The 23590-nt window shown below is 41.6% G+C and overlaps 1 protein-coding gene across 3 annotated transcripts in view; it reads right to left on the reverse strand.

Annotated features, from left to right (window-relative positions):
- Nucleotides 1-23590, reverse strand: part of LOC106092432 (2-oxoglutarate dehydrogenase-like, mitochondrial) — a 93612-nt gene that overhangs the window by 51307 nt on the left and 18715 nt on the right. Inside the window, exon 11 of one of the 3 annotated variants that reach the window (XM_059360580.1) lies at nucleotides 14969-15274. The exons of the other annotated variants lie outside the window; for them this stretch is intronic. Coding sequence (XP_059216563.1) covers nucleotides 15271-15274 — 4 coding nt within the window. The 3' untranslated portion in view covers nucleotides 14969-15270. Of the gene's footprint in view, nucleotides 1-14968; nucleotides 15275-23590 lie in introns of those variants that run through there. 3 annotated transcript variants of the gene reach the window in all.

The following is a 23590-nucleotide window of genomic DNA, read 5'->3' on the forward strand; positions in this document are numbered from 1 at the left end:
AAACTTCTTACATATCGATGAGTGCAGTCCGATTCAAGTTTAAGCTCAATGATAAGGGACCTCCTTTTTATAGTCGAGTCCGAACGGCGTGCCGCAGTGCGACACCTTTTTGAAGGGAAGTTTTACATGGCATAGTACCTCACAAATGTTGGCAGCATTAGGAGGGGAAAACCACCGCTGAAAATTTTTTCTGATGGTCTCGCCTGGATTCGAACCCTAACCTCTGCACTATGGTGGCCTCCGTGCTACTTAGAAAATTCTTAATTGTATTCCATACCACGCCCCTAAGTTGGTTCATGTCTGGCATTGGTATATTAGCCGCGAAAGCCGGGCAATGTCATAGGAATCGAAAAAAAAACTAGTAATAAAATATGCCGTGTAAGAACGGGTAGAGATATCTCTTTGATATTTGCAATCTTAAGAGCGAGATCGTCTGCAAAATTTCAAGGCTGTAGGTTGTCCGGGCGCCTTTTGGTAGGTCTCTTAAGTTGGTCACCTCGCCCGGTTTAACTTCTTGAGCCCTAAGAAGCCGCATTTTTGCCCGATTTGGCTAAAATTTTGCAGATGGTGTTCTGACTTTCAACAACTGAGCCAAGTACGGTCCAAATCGGTATAACCTGGTATAGCTGATATATATGCCGATCTCCCGATTTGACTTCTTGAGCATTTACAAGGCGCAATTTTCGACCGATTTAGCTAAGATTTTGCACAAAGTGTTCTGTTATGATTTCCAACAACAGTCAAGTATGGTACAACTCGGTCTATAGCCTGATGTAGCTCCCATATAAACCGATCTTCTGATTTGCTTTTTAAGCCCCTGGAAGCCACAATTTTTGTCCGATTTGGCTAAAATTTTGCAAATAGTGTTCTGTTATGACTTCTAACGACTTTGCCAAGTACAGTCTAAATCGATCTTTAATGTGATATGGCTCCCATATAAACCGATTTGCCGATTTGACTTCTTAAGTTCTTATATGCCGCAAGTTTTAACTGATTTGGCTGACATTTTGCATGCGATGTTCTGTTACGACTTCCAATAACTGTGCCAAGTACGGTTCAAATGCGGTTTTTTGTCCGATTACGCTGAAATTTAGGACGGTGAGTTGTGTTAGACCCCTCAATATCCCCCTTGAAGATGGCCCAGATTTTGATATAGCCACCATATAGAACGATCTCTCTAGTTAAGGTCTTGGGCCCATAAAAGTTGCATTTTTTGTCCGATTTTGCTGAAATTTAGGACAGTGAGTTGTGTTAGGTCCCTTGATATCTCTCATGAAGATGGCCCAGATCGTTCCAGATTTGGATTTAGCTGCCATATAGACCAATCTCTGGGTTCAAGGTCTTGGGCCCAGAAAAGGAGCATTTATTGTCCGATTTCGCTGAAATTTGGGACGGTGAGTTGTGTTAGATCCCTCGATATCCCTCATGAAGATGTTTAAGATTGGTCCAGATTTGGATATAGCTGCCATATAGACCAATCTCTCGACTTAAGGCCTTGGGCCCATAAAAGTCGCATTTATTGACCGATTTCGCTGAAATTTGGGACAGTGGGTTGTATGAAGTCCTTCGACATATTTTTCCAATTTGGCTCAGATGGGTCCAGATTTGGATATAGCTGCCATATAGTCTGATCTCTCGAGTTAAGCTCTTGGGCCCATAAAAGTCGCATTTTTCGTCCGATTTCGCTAAAATTTAGGATAGTGCGTTGTGTTAGGCTGCTCGATATCCTTCTTGAAGATGGCCCAGTTCTGTCCAGATTGGATATAGTTGCCATATAGAACGATCTCTCGATTTGAGATATTAGCCACATAAAAGGCTCATTTATTATCCAATTCCGCTGAAGTTTGACACAGTGGCTTATGGCTTTTCGGTATCCGTGTCCTATATGTAATAAAAGTATTTTGTTTCTCATAAAAATGTCTCAAATGTTTTATTTTGTTGCGTGTATTGAGGCTACCCAGGGTGCCCGTAAAATTTCTTGCCTGAAAATGTGCCTGCTCCAAGTTGCAAAGATATTCATGTGAAGTGAATTAAAAACACGTCCACGTTCACTTAACGACTCAATCGTTGTAAACACTTTTCAAACAAATCTGGAATATTTGCCAAAATATCTGATGGAACATATCAACGCATCAATGAACCTGTTTGTTGGTCCCTATGCGATGACACACTAATTGCCTTGGATATCCGCGACGGGGTATTAAAAACCAGAACAAATTTCTCTCGCAAGGTCATTTGCTAAAAACTAAACAACGGCAGCTAATGGAAAATAATTTATGGGCTTATTTTGTCACTGACACTCAGCGGAGGGTGGAATTATACAGCAAAACATTTTAAATGTTTTCGAAAAAAATATGGTCGTAATGGACACAGAAATGTCGTTTGTCTACTAAGGGGAGATTCTTCGTTGCCAATTGCCCTAATTGCAGAATTCAACATGACAATATTGAACTGAAAAACAACAACAACAACAAAGGCAGAAAAAGTTCAATGTCAAAGACTTTGTGAGTCTACCAACAGAGCCACCCCCCACCTCAAGAGGGAAGGCAAATCAAAATTGACATTAACCTTGGCCACCTACAAACTGAAAAAAAGTGCGATTCACGAAACAACAAAAAAAAACGAAACAATTTAAAAAAAAAGAACGCACGGTGAATTCAAATTTTCAAATTAGTCAGACCTCAAGAAATTCCCACAGTCAATAGCAAAGTATTGTATTTTGAAAACGAACTACATACTCGAACATAAAACGAAAATTCCCGTACATTGAACGTCAGGCCAAATGAAAATCCCCATAATCACCTCAATGGGCTGGTCGTACTGAACAGGTATATTGTCGATCGAGTCTTTTTAGAGATAAATGAGGCATTTACCAATGATCAACAAGCCAATTTATATCCCTATCAATGATCTATCGATTCAATGCATCGATATTCACTCTTGAGCAGCCATTATAAATGCCAAAGTTCTTTGGCTGTCTTCATCAATTCAAAATCAATTCACTCGAAAGACGTGCGCACAACATTTGAAGAGACTCTGCTGGCGAAATGTAAAACTACAAAACCACAAAATATCGGGGGACCTCAATCTTCATCAAATGTCCTTTGCATGCGTCGCTTGGCCGACTGTTCGTGATCGCCCGATGTGGGGTTGCGGCAAAAGTGTGCCAAATTAGCTTTTTTCGTTTTGTTTTTATTTTTGTGCAATCAACAGAGTAATTGCATGACCCTGGTACTTGTTAAACAAATGATAGTAAATATAAAACAAAATAAAAACACAGGCAGCCAATTTTTATAAATAGACCAAAATACGACGAAATTTTCAAAACAAATCTTTAGTTAGACCAACGCGAAGAGCTAATATTAAGTGAAAAAATGCATCGAAGTTTTATTCAGTTTTCATAACAAAAGTTGATGAAATCATTTGTAAGAAGTTTTCAAAGTTTTGAATTTTTCATTTTTGAATTTGAAATTTGAATATTTGAAAAAAAAAATAACTGAAAATTAAATTTTTATAAAAATTTCCATTTAAATTTTATTCAGAGAACGTATTTAGATTTCTATAGAAAGATTTATCAAAGTTTAGGTTAAATAGGTAGACCATAGATGGAGTCCACTGTAGCGCTGAGGTTAGCATGTCCGCATATGAGGCTGAACGCCTGGGTTCGAATCCTGGCGGGACCATCAGAAAAAATTTTCAGCGGTGGCTTTCCCCTCCTAATGCTGGCAACATTTGTGAGGTAATATGCCATGTAAAACATCTCTCCAAAGAGGTGTCGCACTGCGGCACGCCGTTCGGACTCGGCTATAAAAAGGAGGCCCCTTATCAGTGAGCTTAAACTTGAATCGGACTGCACTCATTGATAGGTCAGAAGTTTCCCCCTGTTCCTTAGTGGAATGTTCTGGGGCAAAATTTGCAAAAATTTTTGGTAGACCATAGGTAGTGAATTTTATAGGAGTTCACTTTGGCCCATTGTTATAGCTTAGCGTGAAAAGAGGTGTAGCAAAACAAGTAAAAGCGTGCTAAGTTCGGTCGGGCCGAATCTTGGGAACCCACCACCATGGATTCTTCCAAAATATGGGAGCTATATCTAGTTATAGACCGAATTGGACCGTACTTCACAAAGTTGTTGGGAGTCATAATAGAAAACCACATGCAAAATTACAGCCAAATCTGACAACAATTAAGGCTTCCAGGGGATCAGGAAGTCAAATCGGAAGATCGGTTTATATGAGAGCTATATCAGGTTCTTGATCGATTTAGACCCTACATGGCTTCGCTGTTGGGAGTTATAACAGAATAATATGTAAAAAATTTCAGCCTCCAGGGGCTTAAGAAGTTAAATCGTGACATCGGTTTGTATGGGAGCTATATCTGGTTATAGGCCGATTTAGACCATACTTGGCTTCGTTGTTGGGAGTCATAACAGAACATCATGTACAAAATTTCAGACAAATCTAATGAAAATTGCGTCCTCCTGGGGCTTAAGAAGTTAAATCGGGAGATCGGTTTATATGGGAGCTATATCAGGTTATAGGCCGATTTAGACCATACTTGGCTTCGTTGTTGGGAGTCATAACAGAATACTATGTGCAAAATTTCAGCCAAATCGGACAAAAAATTAGGCTACCACAGGCTCAAGAAGTCATATCAAGAGGTCGGTTTATATGGGAGCTGTATCAGTTTATAGACCGATTTGGACCGTACTGGGCACAGTTGTTGGAAGTCAAAACAGAACGCCAGATGCAAAATTTTAGCTAAATCGGACAAAAAATTAGGCTACCACAGGCTCAAGAAGTCATATCAAGAGGTCGGTTTATATGGGAGCTATATCAGTTTATAGACCGATTTGGACCGTACTGGGCACAGTTGTTGGAAGTCATAACAGAATAATATGGGCAAAATTTCAGCCAAATCGGACAAAAATTGTGGCTTCCATGGGCTCAAGAAGTCAAATCGGAAGATCGGTTTATATGGGAGCTGTATCAGTTTATAGACCGATTTGGACCGTACTGGGCACAGTTGTTGGAAGTCAAAACAGAACGCTAGATGCAAAATTTTAGCCAAATCTGACAAAAATTGTGGCTTACAGGGGCTCAGGAAGTCAAATCGGGAGATCAAGAAGTCAAAACGGAAGATCGGTTTATATGGGAGCTGTATCAGTTTATAGACCGATTTGGATCGTACTGGGCACAGTTGAGGCTTCCAGGGGCTCAGGAATCAATACAAAGTATGTGTGCAAAATTTCAAACGGCTAGCTCTACACGTTCGACCGCTTTCGTGATTTCCACAGACGAACGGACGGACATGGCTAGTTCGAATCAAGATTTCGAGACGATCATGAATATATATACTTTATGGGGCCCTAGATCAATATTTCGAGGTGTTACAAACGGAATGACTTGATTCATATACCCCCATCCTATGGTGGTGGGCCTAAAAGTAAATAAAACAAGTAAAACGATGTTAAGTTCGGCCGGGCCGAACTTTGGATACCAACCACCTCGGGTATATATGTAAAAACCACCTTTCGTCAGAATGCTGGCAACATTTGTGGGGTACTATGCCATGTAAAACTTCTCTCCATAGAGGTGTCGCACTGCGGCGCGCCGTTCGGACTCGGATTTAAAAAGGTCGTTGAGCTTAAACATGAATCGGACTGCACTCATTGATATGTGAAAAGTTTCCCCCTGTTCCTTAGTTGAATGTTCGTGGGCAAAATTTGCATTTACTTCGTTTATTGCGAGGTTCCAGAGAATCGGCGATAAATCTCGCCTTCGAAATGTTTCTCTTGTGAGCCGCCTTTTGAAAAGAACTCTCTTAAGTTAGCATGGTACAATATTCTCAAATTTTTTTGAAATTAGTATAAAAATGTTGTCCTTATTGCAGAAAACATGTAACTAGAGCACCATTTTCCATAAAAGTGGCGGTATTAAGTCTTTATGATTCTAAGGTTGAAACAGAGTGTATAGGATTCAAGCCACCTCTTGCTTTGTGGGTTTTTGTTGTTTTGATTTGTCCACTCTGACATGTCACAATTGTAGGTCATGTATTAGCTAGCACAACAACTATACCAATTCACCGATATTTTGCTCGGTCGCCTCGCACACACTCTTGCAGAAACGTGTTCTTTCAAGCAGGCTATAGAACAAATCAATTTCTAGCTTCGAGTCATTTTGAAGCAACCGCTTTCATCTATTTCTCAGATCTCCTCTCATTCAAACCTCCCATCCATACCTCCTCTCTACCCTAACACTCCTCCTATCCACTCCGTACATCCAATCCAACTACTCCCACCAACTACTCCCACCAACTACTCCCACCAACTACTCCCACCAACTACTGCCACCAACTACTGCCACCAACTACTGCCACCAACTACTGCCACCAACTACTCCCACCAACTACTCCCACCAACTACTCCCACCAACTACTCCCACCAACTCCTACCATCAACTCTTACCATCCACTCCTCCCATTCTCTCCTCTCATCAACTCAACCCATTCACAACTTCCACCCACTCCTCCTGTCCGCTACTGCCATCAACTCCTACCACCCACTCCTCCCACCCATTTCTCTCATCTACTTGTTCCATTCATCTAATCCATTCCTGCCATCCTATTTCCACATTCACGTCCCCTCATCCCTTTCACTACTACCAACCACTCCTCCCATTCACTCGTTTCATCCACTCATCCCATCCACACCTTCCATACACTCCTTTCATTCGCTACTTCCGCCAACTCCTACCACCCACTCCTCCCACCTATTTCTCTCATCCACTCCTCCCATTCACTGCTCTCATCAACTCAACCCATTCACAACTTCCATCCACTCCTCCCATCCGCTACTGCCACCAACTCCTCCCACCTATTTCTCCCACCCATATCTCCCACCCATTTCTCTCATCTACTTGTTCCATTCATCTCATCCATTCCTCCCATCCTATCTCCACATTCACGTTTCCCTTCCCCTCATCCCATTCACTACTACCAACCACTCCTCCTATTCAAACCTCCCGTTCACTCGGTTCATCCACTCATCCCATCCCCACCATACACTCCTTCCATCCGCTACTACCACCAACTCCTACCACCCACTCCTCCCACCCATTTCTCTCATCTACTTGTTCCATTCATCTCATCCATTCCTCCCATCCTATCTCCACATTCACGTTTCCCTTCCCCTCATCCCTTTCACTACTACTAACCACTCCTCCCCATAACTAGTTTCATCCACTCATCCCATCCACACCTTCCATACACTCCTTCCATCCGCTACTACCACCAACTCCTATCACCCCCTCCTCCCACCTACTTCTCTCATCCACTCCTCTCATTCACTGCTCTCATCAACTCAACCCATTCACAACTTCCATCTACTCTTCCCATCCGCTACTGCCACCAGCTCCTACCACCCACTCCTCCCACCCACTCCTCCCACCCACTCCTCCCACCCACTCCTCCCACCCACTCCTCCCACCCACTCCTCCCACCCACTCCTCCCACCCACTCCTCCCACCCACTCCTCCCACCCACTCCTCCACCCACTCCTCCACCCACTACTCCACCCACTCCTCCCACCCACTCCTCTCATCCACTCCTCCCACCCACTCCTCCCACCCACTCCTCTCACCCACTCCTCCCACCCACTCCTCCACCCACTCCTCCCACCCACTCCTCCCACCCACTCCTCCCACCCACTCCTCCCACCCACTCCTCCCACCCACTCCTCCCTCCCACTCCTCCCTCCCACTCCTCCCACCCACTCCTCCCACCCACTCCTCCCACCCACTCCTCCCACCCACTCCTCCCACCCACTCCTCCCACCCACTCCTCCCACCCACTCCTCCCACCCACTCCTCCCACCCACTCCTCCCACCCACTCCTCCCACCCACTCCTCCCACCCACTCCTCCCACCCACTCCTCCCACCCACTCCTCGCACCCACTCCTCCCACCCACTCCTCTCACCCACTCCTCCCACCCACTCCTCCCACCTACTCACCCAAAACACTCCTCCCACCCACTCCTCCCACCCACTCCTCCCAACCACTCCTCCCACCCACTCCTCCCACCCACTCCTCCCACCCATTTTTCTCATCTACTCCTCCCACCCATTTCTCTCATCTACTTGTTCCATTCATCTCATCCATTCCTCCCATCCTATCTCCACATTCACGTCTCCCTTCCCTTCATCCCATTCATTCACACCTTCCATACATTCCTTCCATCCGCTACTACTTTACAAATGTCATCACCATTAGGAAGGGAAAAATAACTTCTAATGTTCTCGCCAAGATTCGAACCCAGGCGTTCAGCGTTATAAGCGCACAAGCTAACCTCCAACTCAATCATTTAATTCATATATTTGTTCTTCAGAGCGTATAATGAATATTAATTTGAAGCATACCAACAATACTTATACGACACAATGGCAAGACCTTTTATTTTGAAATATTTTACTAAAAAACAAGGGAGAGAGCGTTAAGTTCGGCCGGGCCGAATCTTATATACCCTCCACCATGGATCGCATTTGTCAAGTTCTTTGTCCGCTATCTCTTTATAGGCAAACAAAAGATAACGGATATGAATTGCTATGTTATTGGAGCTATATAAGGAGCTATCAGGCAAATCGGATAAGAATTAAGGCCTGTGGGGGCTCGAGAAGTATAATCGAAAAATCGGTTTATATGGAAGTCATATCAAGTTATCGACCGATTCAGAGCATATTTGGCACTTTGTATGTTGGTGACCGTAGTAAAGGTCATTGTGCAAAATTTCAGCCTCAACAGATTAGAATTGCGCCTTATAGGGGCTCAAGAAGTAATATCGGGACATCGGTTTATATCGGAGCTATATCAGGTTATAGATCGATTCAGGCCATAATTGGCACGTATATTGAAGGTCATAGAAAAAGTCGTTGTACAAAAATTCAGCTTAATCGTATAAGTATTGAGCCCAATAGGGGCTTAAAAACTTTAATCGGGAGTTCGGTTTACATGGGAGCAATATTAGTTTAAAGACCTCTTTAGACCACGCTTGGCATGTACATTGAAGGTTGTAGAAGAAGTTGTTGCACAAAATTTCAGCCTAATCGGATAAGCATTCCGGCCTCCGTAGGCTAAAAGAGTGTAATCGAGAGATCGCTTTATAAAGGAGCTATATCAGTTAATGAACCGACTTAAAACATACTTAGCATAGTTGTTGAAGTCAAAACAAAAGACTTTCTGCAAAATTTCAGCTAAATCGGATAATAATTGCGTCCTCTAGAGGCTCAAGAAGTCAAGACCCCAGATCAGTTTATATGGCAGCTATATCAGGTTATGGACCGATTTGAACCATTCTTAACACAGTTGTTGGAAGTAATAACAAAACACGTCATGCAAAATATCAGCCAAATCGGGTAGGAATTGCACCCTGTAGAGGCTCAAGAAGTCAATACCCCAGATCAGTTTATATGGCAGCTATATCAGGTTATGGACCGATTTGAACCATACTCTGCACAGTTGTTGGAAGTCTTAATAAAATACCTCATGCAAAATTTCAGCCAAATCGGATAACAATTGTGCCCTCTAGCGGCTCAAGAAGTCAAGATCCCAGATCGGCTTATATGGCAGCTATATCAGGTTAGGGACCGGTTTGAACCATACCATAAGAATTGTGCCCCCTAGCGGCTCAAGAAGTCAAGATCCCAGATCGGTTTATATGGCAGCTATATTAAAACGTGGACCGATATAGCCCATTTACCATCCCAACCGACCTACACTCATAAAAAGTATTTGTGCAAAATTTCAAGCGGCTAGCTTTACTCCTTCGAAAGTTAGCGTGCTTTCGACATACAGACGGACGGACATGGCTAGTTCGACTTAAAATGTCATGGCGATCAAGAATATATATACTTTATGGGGTCTTAGACGAATATTTCGAGGAGTTACAAACAGAATGACGAAATTAGTATACCCCCATCCTATGGTGGAGGGTATAACAAAATAATGTCAAGTCCATTTTCGCTCTTCCTATAGTAAACGATGTAAAAATCGTATTAAAGACATTTTCCATTTGTTCTAATAATATCTTCAGATTTTGAAGATTGATGGCAAATTCGTATAAATTATTCCAAATAAGCCCATGATTCATTTGATTGTTATTATTGATAAAAATACATTTTCAAAGAAAAATATTGACCTCAAAAGAACAGAAATATGCATAAATCTATAAACAATCTCCCCGTTACGTTTGTGTGTGTATGTGTGTAGAGATGTAAATCTGTACCAATAATCATATGTACCGGAAATGCATAAGTACTTCATTCATCATCGTCAAAGAGTGTAAATCTATTTGTAAATAGGTATGTACGTGCGCCGCTTTTGTTCTCAGAAAAATTTAATGCTAAATTAATATTTTGATATTTGAAATATATTTTTGTATGTATGTGGTATGTGTATATACGTATACATACATTTTTATATACAAACCAATGCTCATACATATTCACATTGAATGTGAATATCAATGTCGGAAATTTTTGTATTTTTCTTCCCAAACAAATTATGTGGGTTTTTTTTCTTCTATGTCCGCTTGTTGTCGCTTTATTTGTCTAAATTTTTTTCTGTGCTATCTGTTTGACGGTGTGTGTGCGTGTGTGCATGTTTTCTTTTTATACCCACCACCGTAGGATTGGGGTATATTCATTTTGTCATTCCATTTGCAACACATCGAAATATCCATTTCCAATCCTATTTAGTATATATTGGGTTGCCCAAAAAGTAATTGCGGATTTTTTAAAAGAAAGTAAATGCATTTTTAATAAAACTGAACTTTAATCAAATATACTTTTTTTACACTTACAGAGTCACAAGCTGTGAAAAAATTTGTCAACGTCGACTATGTGAAAAATCCGCAATTACTTTTTGGGCAACCCAATATATTCTTAATAACAAGAAAAAACGTGCTAAATTCAGCCGGGCCGAATTTTGGGATACAAAAATAGATAGGGCATAATATTATTCTACATACCAAACTTCTGTTAAAGCAGGAAAATTAAAGCTTCTTGGAACTGAACAAGAATGATCGATCATGTGGTAGCTATATCAGGTTATAGACTGATTTGAACAAAAATTGCGGCTTGTAAGGGCTCAAGAAGTCAAATCGCGAGATCGGTTTATATGGGAGCTATATCAGGATATCGACCGATTTGGACCGTACTTGGTACAGTTGTTGGAAGTCATAACGGAACACCACAACCAAAATATCATTCGAATCGGATAAAAATTGCAGCTTGTAAGGGCTCAAGAAGTCAAATCGGGAGATCGGTTTGTATGGAAGCTATATTAGGTTTTAGACCTATTTGGACCGTACTTGGTATAGTTGTTGGAAGTCGTAACAGAACACGGCATACCAAATTTCAGTCAAATCGGACGAAAATTGTGGTCTCCAGGGGCTCAAGAAGTCAAATCGCGAGATCGGTTTATAAGGGAGCTATATCAGGTTAGAGACCTATTTGGACCGTACTTGGCATAGTTGTTGGAAGTCGTAAGAGAACACGACATGCCAAATAACAGTCAAATCGGACAAACATTGCGGGTTGTAAGGGCTCAATAAGTCAAATCGGGAGACCGGTTTATCTGGCCATAACCGTCCGTCTGTCTGTTGAAATCATGCAAATGCAAATTTTCCCATGAACATTCAACTAAGGAATGTCCCAATCACATATCAATGAGTGCAGTCCAATTCAAGTTTTTAAGCTCAATGATAAGGGGCCTCCTTTTTATAGCCGAGTCCGATCGGAGTGCCGCAGTGCGACACCTCTTTGGAGAGAAGTTTTACATGGCATAGTACCTCACAAATGTTGCCAGCATTAGGAGGGGAAAACCACCGCTGAGAATTTGTTTCTGATGATCTCGCCAGGATTCGAACCCAGGCTTTCAGCGTTATAGGCGGACATGCTAACCTCTGCGCTACAGTGGCGTCCAAATCACGCTACAGTCGTTGAAAATAGACGTATTGAGCTGAAACTTTGCTCAGATTCTTTTTTTTTGGCCATAGGCAGGTTAAGTTCGAAGATGGGCTATATCGCACTATATTTTGATGCAGCCCCCATGTAGACCGATCTACCGATTTAAGGTCTTAGGCCCATAAAATTCACATATATTGTCCGATTTTGTTGAAATTTTGGGGCAGTGAGTTGTGTTAGGCCCTTTGACATCTTTTTTCAATTTTGCCCAGATCGGTCCAGATTTGAACATAGCCCCCATATAGACCGATCTCTCGATTTAAAGTCTTGGCCCCATAAAAGACGTATTTATTGTCCGATTTCGCCGACATTTGGGACAGCGAGTTTTGTTAGGCCCTTCGACACTTCTTGTCATATAGACCGATCTCTCGATTTAAGGTTTTGGGCCCATAAAAGGCACATTTTGTATCCGATGTTGCTGAAATTTGGGCCAGTGAGTTGTGCTAGGCCCTTCGATAACTTTCTTCAATTTGGCTCCGATCGGTCCAAATATGGGTAGAGCTGACATACAGACCGATCTCTCGATTTAAAGTGTTGGGCCCATAAAACCTACATTTATTATCCGATTTCATCGAAACTCGGGACAGTGAGTTGTGTAAGGCCCTTCGACATCTTTTTTTCAATTTGGACCCGATCGGTTAAAATTTGGATAAATAAAGCTGCCATATAGACCGATCTCTCGATTTAAGGGGTTGGACTAATAAAAGCCACATTTATTGTCTGATTTCGTCGAAATTTGGGATAGTGAGTTGTGTTAGGCCCTTCGACATCTCTTTTCAATCTGGCCCAAATTGGTCTAAATTTGGATATAGCTGGCATATAAGCCGATCTCTTGATTTAAAGTTTTGGGCCCAAAAAAGGCGCATTTATTGTCCAATTTCGCTGAAATTTAGGACAGTGAGTTGTGTTAGGCACTGGAACATATTTTTATACCCTGTACCACCACTGTGGTACAAGGTATTATAACTGTGTGCATTTGTTTGCAACGCTAAGAGGAGAAGAGCTAGACCCATCGGTAAGTATACCGATCGGCTTAGAATCACTTTCTGATTCGATTTAGTTATGTCCGTCTGTCTGTCTGTCCATATATTCTTGTAATCAAGGTACAGGTCGCATTTATTGTTCGATTTTCATAAAATTATGCATAAGTCCCTTTTTTCGTCCAAGGAACGCTTTTGGCTTTGATCGGTCCAGATTTAGATATGGCTCCCATATATATCTTTCATCCGATGTGCCCTTTTAAAGCTGTAGAAGCCACAATTTTGGTCCGATCCTTACAAAATTTATCACAACGTGTTTTTTTTTCTTTTTGTTTTTTTGACGTCCTGATATATTTGCAAAATTTCATCAAAATCGAATCAGATTAAGATGTAGCTGCCATATATATCTTTTATATAATGTGCCCTTTTAAAGCTATAGAAGTCACAATTGGTTTGATCTTCACCAAATTTGACACGAAGTGCTTTTTTTGACGGATCAGATTTTGATATAGCTCCCACATATATCTTTCATCCGATATGACCTTTTAAGTCTTTGGTGTCCACAATTTTGGTCCGATCCTTACAAAATTCAGCATGAGATGTTTCGTGTGACGTCTTAATATGTGTGCAAAATTTCATCAAAATCGGGTAAAATGTAGATATAGCTGCCATATATATCTTTCATCCGATTTAACCTATTAAGGCTGTAGAAGCCACAATTTTGGTCCGATCTTTACCAGATTTGCCATGAGATGTTTTATTTTACGTTTTAATACCTGTGCAAAATTTCATTAAAATCGGATCAGATTTAGATATAGCTGCCATATATATCTTTTAGCTCATATGGTTTTTAAGGTTGTAGAAACTGCAGTTTTGGTCCGATATTTAAACAATTTTGACACGGTATTATATAGTCGGCTCTGCCCGACTTTTGCCTTTCCTTGCAAATTGCAAATTTTGCCCATGAACATTCCACTAAGGAACAGGGGCAAACTTCTCACGTATCAATGAGTGCAGTCCGATTCAAGTTTAAGCTCAATGATATGGGGCCTCCTTTTTATAGCCGAGTCCGAACGGCGTGCCGCAGTGCGATACTTCTTTGGAGAGAAGTTTTACATGGCATAATACCTAACAAATGTTGCAGCATTAGGAGGGGAAAGCCACCGCTAAAAATTTTTTCTGATGGTCTAGCCAGGATTCGAACCCAGGCGTTCACCATCATAGGTGGGCATGCTAACTGTGCTACGGTGGCCTCCTTACTGGTTTTAATTTGGCCCAGATCGGTCCAGATTTGGATAGACGCCACAAAAGACGCATTTATTATTTGATTTCTTTGGAATTAGACACAGTGACTTGTGTTAGGTTTCTCGACATCCATGTCCTATATGATTCAGATCGGTTTATATATGAATAAAGCTGCCAAGAAGACCAATATTTTGTTCCATAAAATTGAACAGTGACTTGTATTTGTTAGACCACTCAATGTCCGTGTTGAGTTTGATCCAAATCGGACCATATTCGGATAAAGCTGCTATGGGTGCATAAATAATGCATTATTCACCGGATTATGACGATAGGTGGTTTACTTATATACCCGAGGTGGTGGGTATCCAAAGTTCGGCCTGGCCGAACTTGTTGTCTTTTTACTTGTTTTTGTTTGAACATCTTCTTGACATTCAGACGGCAGAAAATGCCATTTACGCACACTTAAATCAAATTGCTATACTTCTTTGACTTTGGCCATTTAACGAGTATTTGGCACAGTTTTTCATTTCTTTTCAGATTTATTTGTTTGTATAGTCTACATTTTGGGGGATTTCAAAGTGAAAATAAAAAATCAGACACACACACGCACAGGAAGGAAGGCGACCCTTAATAATTATAAAATTTTTGATTTTGCGTTAAAACATATATTAATTGTTATATATGTATATTTGTACATATATTTTATGTATATTGATACTTTTGTTGGCTACAATAACAAAAAAGAACTTTCAACAAGTGGTATAAACGAGTTGTAGAAAGTTTTTAAATTAGGACACAGATCACTAGGCACAATTATAAGATTACAATAGTAACGTGGAGTCCACCGTAGCGCAGAGGTTGGCAAGTTGGCCTATGACGCTGAACACCTGGGATCGAATCCTGGCGAGACCACCAGAACCATATTTTCAGTGGTGGTTTCCTCTCCTAATGCTGGCAACATTTGTGAGGTATTATGTCATGTAAAAAGCGCTTTCCAAAGAGGTGTTGCACTGCGGCACGCCATTCGAACTCAGCTATAACAAGTAAAAAGGCGTCAAGTTCGGGCGGCCCGAACTTTGGATACCCACCACCTCGGGTATATATGTAAACCACCTTTCATCAAAATCCGGTGACAATATCAAAACCTTATGTCCCATAGCGGTTATATCGAAATATGATCCGATTTGGACCAAATACTAATAAGTACAACATTTGTTCAAATATGTATAACAAAATATTGGTCTTTTTAGTAGCTGTATCTAAAAATAAACTGATCTGAACCATATACAACATGGATGTTGAAAAGCCTAACATAAGTGTCAAAATGTGTCAAATTTCAGATAAATCGGATTATAAATGCGTCTTTTTTGGGGCCAAGACTTTAAATCGAGATACTGCTCTATATGGCAGCTATATGCAAACCATGATCGATCTAGACCAAATTGCAGAAATATGTGTAGGGGCTTAACTTAAGTCTCTGTCCGAAATTTCGGCAACATCGGACAATAAATGGGCGTTTTATGGGCCCAAAACATTAAATCGAGAGATCGGTCTATATGGCAGCTATATCCAAATCTGGACCGATCTGAGTGAACTTGAAGAGGGATATCGAAGGGCCTAACACATCTCACTGTCCCAATTTGCGGCGACATCGGAGAATAAATGCACTTTTTATGGCCCCAAAACCTAAAACCGAGAGATCGGTCTATATGACAGCTATATCCAAATCTAGACCGATCTGTGCCATAACGCAAAAGTATGTCAAGGGGTTTAACTTAACTCATTGTCCCAAATTTCAGCAAAATCGGATAATAAATGTGACTTTTATGGGCCTAAGACCCTAAATCGGAGGATCTGTCTATAAGGCAGCTATATCCAAATCTGGACCGATCTAGGCCAAATTGACAAAGGATGTCGAGGGGCCTAACACAAATCATTGTCCCAAATTTCAGTAAAATCGGATAATAAATGTGACTTTTATGGGCCTAAGACCCTAAATCGGAGGATCGGTCTATATGGCAGCTATATCCAAATCTGGACCGATCTGGGCCAAATTGACGAAGGATGTCGGGGGGCCTAACACAATTCACTGTCCCAAATTTTAGCAAAATCGGATAATAAATGTGGCTTTTATGGGCCTAAGACCCTAAATCGGAGGATCGGTCTATATGGCAGCTATATCCAAATCTGGACCGAACTGTGCCATAACGCAAAAGTATGTCAAGGGGTTTAACTTAATTCACTGTCCCAATTTTCAGCACAATCGGACAATAAATGCGCTTTTTATGGCCCCAAAACCTAAAACCGAGAGATCGGTCTATATCCAAATCTGGACCGATCTAGGCCAAATTGACGAAGGATGTCGAAGGACCTAACGCAATTCACTGTACCAAATTTCAGCAAAATCGGATAATAAATGTGGCTTTTATGGGCCTAAGACCCTAAATCGGAAGATCGGTCTATATGGCAGCTATATCCAAATCTGGACCGATCTGGGCCAAATTGACGAAGGATGTCGAGGGACCTAACACAACTCACTGTCCCAAATTTCAGCAAAATCGGTTAATAAATGTGGGTTTTATGGGCCTAAGACCCTAAATCGGAGGCTTGGTCTATATGGCAGCTATATCCAAATCTGGACCGATCTAGGCCAAATTGACAAAGGATGTCGAAGGACCTAACGCAACTCACTGTCCCAAATTTCAGTAAAATCGGACAATAAATGTGACTTTTATGGGCCTAAAACCCTAAATCGGAGGATCGGTCTATATGGCAGCTATATCCAAATCTGGACCGATCTAGGCCAAATTGACAAAGGATGTCGAGGGGCCTAACACAACTCATTGTCCCAAATTTCAGTAAAATCGGATAATAAATGTGGCTTTTATGGGCCTAAGACCCTAAATCGGAGGATCGGTCTATATGGCAGCTATATCCAAATCTAGACCGATCTGTGCCATAATGCAGAATTATATCAAGGGGTTTAACTTAACTCACTGTCCCAAATTTCAGCAAAATCGGATAATAAATGTGGCTTTTATGGGCATAAGACCTTAAATCGGAGGATCGGTTTATATGGCAGCTATATCCAAATCTGGACCGAACTGTGCCATAACGCAAAAGTATGTCAAGGGGTTTAACTTAATTCACTGTCCCAATTTTCAGCAAAATCGGACAATAAATGCGCTTTTTATGGCCCCAAAACCTAAAACCGAGAGATCGGTCTATATCCAAATCTGGACCGATCTAGGGCAAATTGACGAAGGATGTCGAAGGACCTAACGCAACTCACTGTACCAAATTTCAGCAAAATCGGATAGTAAATGTGGGTTTTATGGGCCTAAGACCCTAAATCGGAGGCTTGGTCTATATGGCAGCTATATCCAAATCTGGACCGATCTAGGCCAAATTGACAACGGATGTTGAGAGGTCTAACACAACTCACTGTCCCAAATTTCAACAAAATCGGATAATAAATGTGGCTTTAAGGGGCCTAAGACCCTAAATCGCCAGATCAGTCCATATGGGGGCTCCATCAAAATATAGGCCGATATAGCCCATCTTCCAACTTAACCTGCTTATGGACAAAAAAGAATCTGTGCAAAGTTTCAGCTCAATATCTCTATTTTTAAAGACTGTAGCGTGATTTCAACAGATAGACGGACGGACATGTCTAGATCGTCTTAGATTTTTACGCTGATCAAGAATATATATACTTTCTAGGGTCGGAAATGTATATTTCGATGTGTTGCAAACGGAATGACAAAATGAATATACCCCCATCCTTCGATGGTGGGTATAAAAAGGAGGCCCTTTATCATTGAGCTTAAAACTTGACTCGGACTGCACCCATTAATGTGTGAGAAGTTTGCCCCTGTGCCTTGGTGGAATGTTCATGGGGAAAATTTGCATCCTGAATAAACTGCTGCTGACTCCGGCATGGGCATACACACACGCTGGACCACTAGCCTCTGACTGAGCAAAATAATTCCTAGATAAGCAGACATAAACTTTGTCCCCTCAGTGGTATCTGAACGGCGTGTCGCAGTACCAAAGCGGTGTGGTACTGCGGCGCGCCGTTCGGTCTCGGCTTATAATTGAGCTTAAACTTGAATCGGATACATCTCATTTATATGTAAGAGGTTTGTACCTGTTCCTTGAAGTGTTCATGGGCAAATTTGCATTGCGAAGAAAGAAGCCTTCAAGTTACTAACGCTGCCAGATCGTTTTAGAAAGTTTAAAAACTTGCAAATGTTCACATCCGATTATACCTAAGACCGTCTTGCACCTGAAAAAATTGACCCCCTGATATTGACTCCTACAGAGCAAGGATTGACGCCAACGTGCAGAATGTGTGTGCCGATTGAGACCTACAAACACACGTTTAACTGCCCAGCCAGACCCACTCGACTCTGACACAGATCCCTCTCGACAAATCCCACCTTAGTCGCAGAGCAAGCAGATGGCAGATAGAACGCAATACACTGCTAGAACAACAACAACAAGCCATCTTTAAACAGTGGGTGAATTTTCGAAGCGCCGTCCTCCAATTTACAATACCAAATATCACTATAGGTCTAACAACTATGGTATAGAGTCAAAGAGTTGAAAGAGTTTAAGCCTCAACTTTAGCCAAATGTCCTAATTTTTATGGTGTACGGCCCTCATTTTTAAGGTGTAGAAACATTCTCTTTTACCAAGGAGATAGATGTCACAGTGGATACCTTTTATCTTTCGCTAAAAAGAACAACTTCCATCTTAGGCGGCTTTACGCCTAAACCACTTCGCCGTCGTACATCCTGAAGTTTGTATCTATGTGTGCCCGGAAACTTTGTCTTACCATGTGTTGTAGTCCTTACTTCTTTATAGATGTATAAACCATTTTAACGTATCTTAAATTAATCTTCTTTTCTTTTCTTTTGCTATTGGAACAAACATGCATATATTCCAACATACAAAGGAACAAGATACATCACATTCTTCACCACACACGAATAAATATAAGCGGACATTTGTGAACATGTTTTTATTCACAAAAAACTAAAAAAAAAAAAAAAAATAATACGAGGGCTGATACATAAGTTTCTGGCCTAGGCAACTCTGAGTGTTGCCAGGTCCAATTTGACATTTCCATTGGAAAGTTAGACATTTTCTAGCATAATTATACCCACAACGTTTTGACCTACGACCATCATTTGTCTTGTTTACAGTAGCTTGAAAAAATTAATTTGACAAAAAAATTGAATTAACTCGTGAACATTTTCGTTCGACCATTTTTCAAAACTTTCGACATGGATTATCAAGCCAAGAGTGCATTGATAAACTTAAATGTTTGTGTGGCGATGAAGCACCATCCCATAGCACTGTGAAAACCTGGACTCCGTCATGGCCGACACTCGCTCAAAATCGAATTCCACGAGGGTTGCCCAAAAACTGCCGTTGTACCGGAGAACATTGATGCCGTGTGTGAACTTGTAATGCAAGATCGTCATGTGATAGGTTAGGCTACGTTTAAGTGGCAGTGTGCCATTAGACTGACATAGAAGTTTTCGTCCATTGCGATACCACAGGAACTAGTTCATACCGAACTAGTTCATACTTTATAAAAGCCCAATAACTTGCGAATGTTCACATCCGCTAAATCAGACAGGTTCTCAATGAAATGAGAGTCTAAAGTGGAACTCCTTCTGACAGCTAGTGCGGGACACACACACACAGAAGGTGTTCTATAGTCTCTTCTTCTTCGGTGTCTTTACAGATTCTGCAAAAGTCGTTGCTGGCAACCTTCAGTCTGTCAGCATGTTTTCCGATTAGACAGTGACCTGTCATGACGGACACAAAGACTGAGACGTCTGTTCTAGCCAATGACAGCAAAGCAGTAGACCTCTTCAAGCATAGATTAGCCCACATAGTTTTGGAATGCTCACATCCCCCTATTTGTGACCATCTATCATTCGTTGTCCTGCGGGCCTGGTCCTCAAAACTTAGCTTCCACGGTAGGGTAGTTCCTAGTCTCGTAATCTCATCCGCTTTATAAATCCTTGGGATATCCCTTTGGCCCGGCACCCAGAACAGGTGAATTTTGAACTGTTCAGCCAATGCGTTGAGAGATGTGCGACAGTCGAGGACAGTTTTCGTGTTCAGAAATACGTTCTTCAGGGATATAATGGCTGCCTCGCCGTCGTCGTAATGACATTATATCCTAGCCATTCCACCACTTCCATAATTGCAAGAATCTCTACTTGATACACACTGCAGTGGTCGGGTAACCTTTTTGATCGATGACCAGTTCTAGATCTTTAGAGTACACCCCAAAGTCCACCTGGTCGTTTAGTTTGGAACCATCCGTATAGAAGTCTATGTAACTTCTGTTACCAGGGATATCGTAGTTGCAATCGGTTCCATCAGGTATAGTGGTACAGTAATTTTCATCTAAAATCGGCTCTGGTTGGGTGTAATCCACACTGCCTGGAACATCGGATATTGTATCAAGGATAACACATTGTCCGTAGCCGCCACATAACCAATGAGAAAGCTCCCTTAACCTCACGGCAGTGGTCGCTGCAATTTGGGTAGCCGCAATGTCCAGAAGCATAAGATGTAGCGTGCGATGTCAGAGTGACTGTTATGCACATACAAGCCATCCTTTGGATCAGCTTTAGTATTGGGCAATAGGTGGACTTTTGAAGCGCCGTCCACCAGACCACAACACCATATAGCATGACACGCGGTCTAAACCCCCCAACATTTGCCAATGGCTCTCTTACAGGTGTATAGGGCAAGAGTGGCCTTTCTTGCCCTTTCCAAAATGTCATGTGATATACCGTGAGATATTGGCATCCTTGGGGATATCTTCCACCTGCATATAATCAATATTGAATAAACAACTTGCCATTCAAAAGGTTTATTGTCGTTGGATTCCCAATAATTTGACAATCGCTCAAATAAAGGCTCGTGCCGAAGAAATGTTAAAACCATACGATCGTGATGCTTCAAAATACGTCTATAAAATTGCCACAGGTGGCGAATTGTGATTCTATACGTATTAGCTCGAAATAAAACCACAATCGACCCCGTGGGCCTCCGAATTCTAGCCAAGTCTTTCGAAAGTTGTTTGTGGAAGAAACACTTCGAAGCAAATGGTCGCCAGTTTCTTCGACAAAACTGGTCATGTAACGACTTTTCCGCTTGAGCAACGAATGACGGTAAATTCTGAGTAGTTTATAAAAATTTGACCGCCCGAAGTCTTGGGAGGAGAAGAAAAACGAACAAGAGAAAACAAATCATTGTTCACCATGCCAATGTGAGCTCTCAGACATCACACTGTGGGATAGAATCGAAAAAAATTATGAAAAAATATGCCGTTTGTCGAAAATCGTTGACTTCTCATTTTAAGTTTTTACGTACGGGAATAAAAACAAGCCATTCGATAACAAGTCAGGACTAAACCGCGGATGACTGGATGGACAGTTCAGCCGGCAACCCATTGGCTCCTTTTGCCTTATTGCTTTTCAGCCGGGTTACTGCTACGTGAACCTCGTTTTGACTAGTTGTACTTGTCATTCCGTTTGTAATAACTCGAAATATTTATCTGCGGCCCCATAACGTACATATACTGGTGACCGCCTTGACATTCTAAGTCGATTTAGCCATGTCCGTCCGTGTGGCCGTCCATCTGTCCATCTATCCGTCTGTCCTCGTGTCCGTCCGCCTGTGCAAATCACGATAACGATCGAATGCGTAGAGTTAGTTGCACGAAATTTTGCACAGACACTTCTTATTGCTATAGGTCGTTGGGGATTGCAAATGGGCCATATCGGTTCAGATTTGGATGTAGCTCCCATATAAAGTGGTACTTCGACATGACTTCTTGAGCTCCTAGGAGCTGTAATTATAAACCGATTGGACTGAAACTTTGCATATAGTGTTCGACTTCCAACAATCGTGACAAGTATGGTCTGAATCGGTCAATATCCGGATATAGCTCCCATATAAACCGATCTCCCGATGTGACATCTTGAGCCCCTAAAAGCCGCAGTTGTTATCCAGCTGAGTTGACATTTTGCACGTAGGGTTCTGTATGAATTCCAACAATCGTGACAAGTATGGTCCATAATTCGTGTATAATCTGACATAGCTCCCTTACACCCCGATCTCCTGATTTGACATCGCAAGCCCCTGGAAGCCTCAACTTTTATCCGATGGGCCTGAAATTTTGTACGCAGTGTTGTGCGAGGACTTCCGTAGGGTCCTAATCCTTTGTGTAAACTTTTAGTAGGCCGAACTTAGCACGCTTTTACTTGTTTTTATACCCACCACTATAGGATGGGGGCATACTAATCTAGTCTTTCCGTTTGTACCACCTTTAAATATTGATCTGGGACCCCATAATGTATATATATTCTTGATCGTCTCGACATTCTGAGTCGAACTAGCCATACCCGTCCGTCTGTCGAAATCACGATAGCGTTCGAACGCATAGAGCGAGCCGCTTGAAATTTTGCACAGATACTTTATATTGATGTTGGTCGTTGGGGATTGCAAATGGGCCATATCGGTTCAGATTTGGATATAGCTCCCATATAAACCGATCTCCCGATTTGACTTGTTGAGCCCCTGGAAGCCGCAATTTTTGTACGATTTGGCTGAAATTTGGCAGTCTGAACAATTTTTTGTAATGTAGAGGTGACGATATTAGGGGGCCTGCCAAAAGACGCCTGGACAACCTAGGGCCTTGAAATTTCGCACATAATCTTGACAAGGCCTGCAGAAAAAGAGAATTTTTCAAATCGGACCACAAAAGAAGATTTTACAGCCCGAAGAATTCATCGAAATGCCGAGGTGACCAATTTTAGCGACCTGCCAAATGGAGCCCCGTCCACCTAGGGACTTAAAATTTTGCACATCTCGATCTCAGCTCTAACCATTCTAACAATTTCAAGGAGTTATCTCCATCAGTTCTCAAATGGCATATTTTTTACAAGTGTTTTTCGATTCTATTTCACTGTGCATCAGCTCAAACTAGATGATCGACCAAAACGTCGAATTGATTGCTCATCCGTAGTACAGCCCTGACTTGGCAGCCAATGACTTCTTTTTCTTCCCGCACATTAAGATAAAAATGCCTTGTCAATGATTTTCGTTGCCAGAAAATGCTGTTAAAGCATCAAACAACCAAGTCTTCTAGGTGTCTCAATCGTAGTGGAAAAGTTGTTTCGACAATTGGTTGCAGCACATGTAAAGATGTATAAATCATTCTGGAGGATACTTCGAAAAGCCATAAAACCATTTTTGATGGTAATAGTTAAAAAGTTTACTAGGCCAGAAACTTATATAACAGCCCTCGTATA

The sequence above is a fragment of the Stomoxys calcitrans genome, chromosome 1 (genome assembly GCF_963082655.1).
Source record: "Stomoxys calcitrans chromosome 1, idStoCalc2.1, whole genome shotgun sequence".
In the NCBI taxonomy this organism is placed as follows: domain Eukaryota; kingdom Metazoa; phylum Arthropoda; class Insecta; order Diptera; family Muscidae; genus Stomoxys; species Stomoxys calcitrans.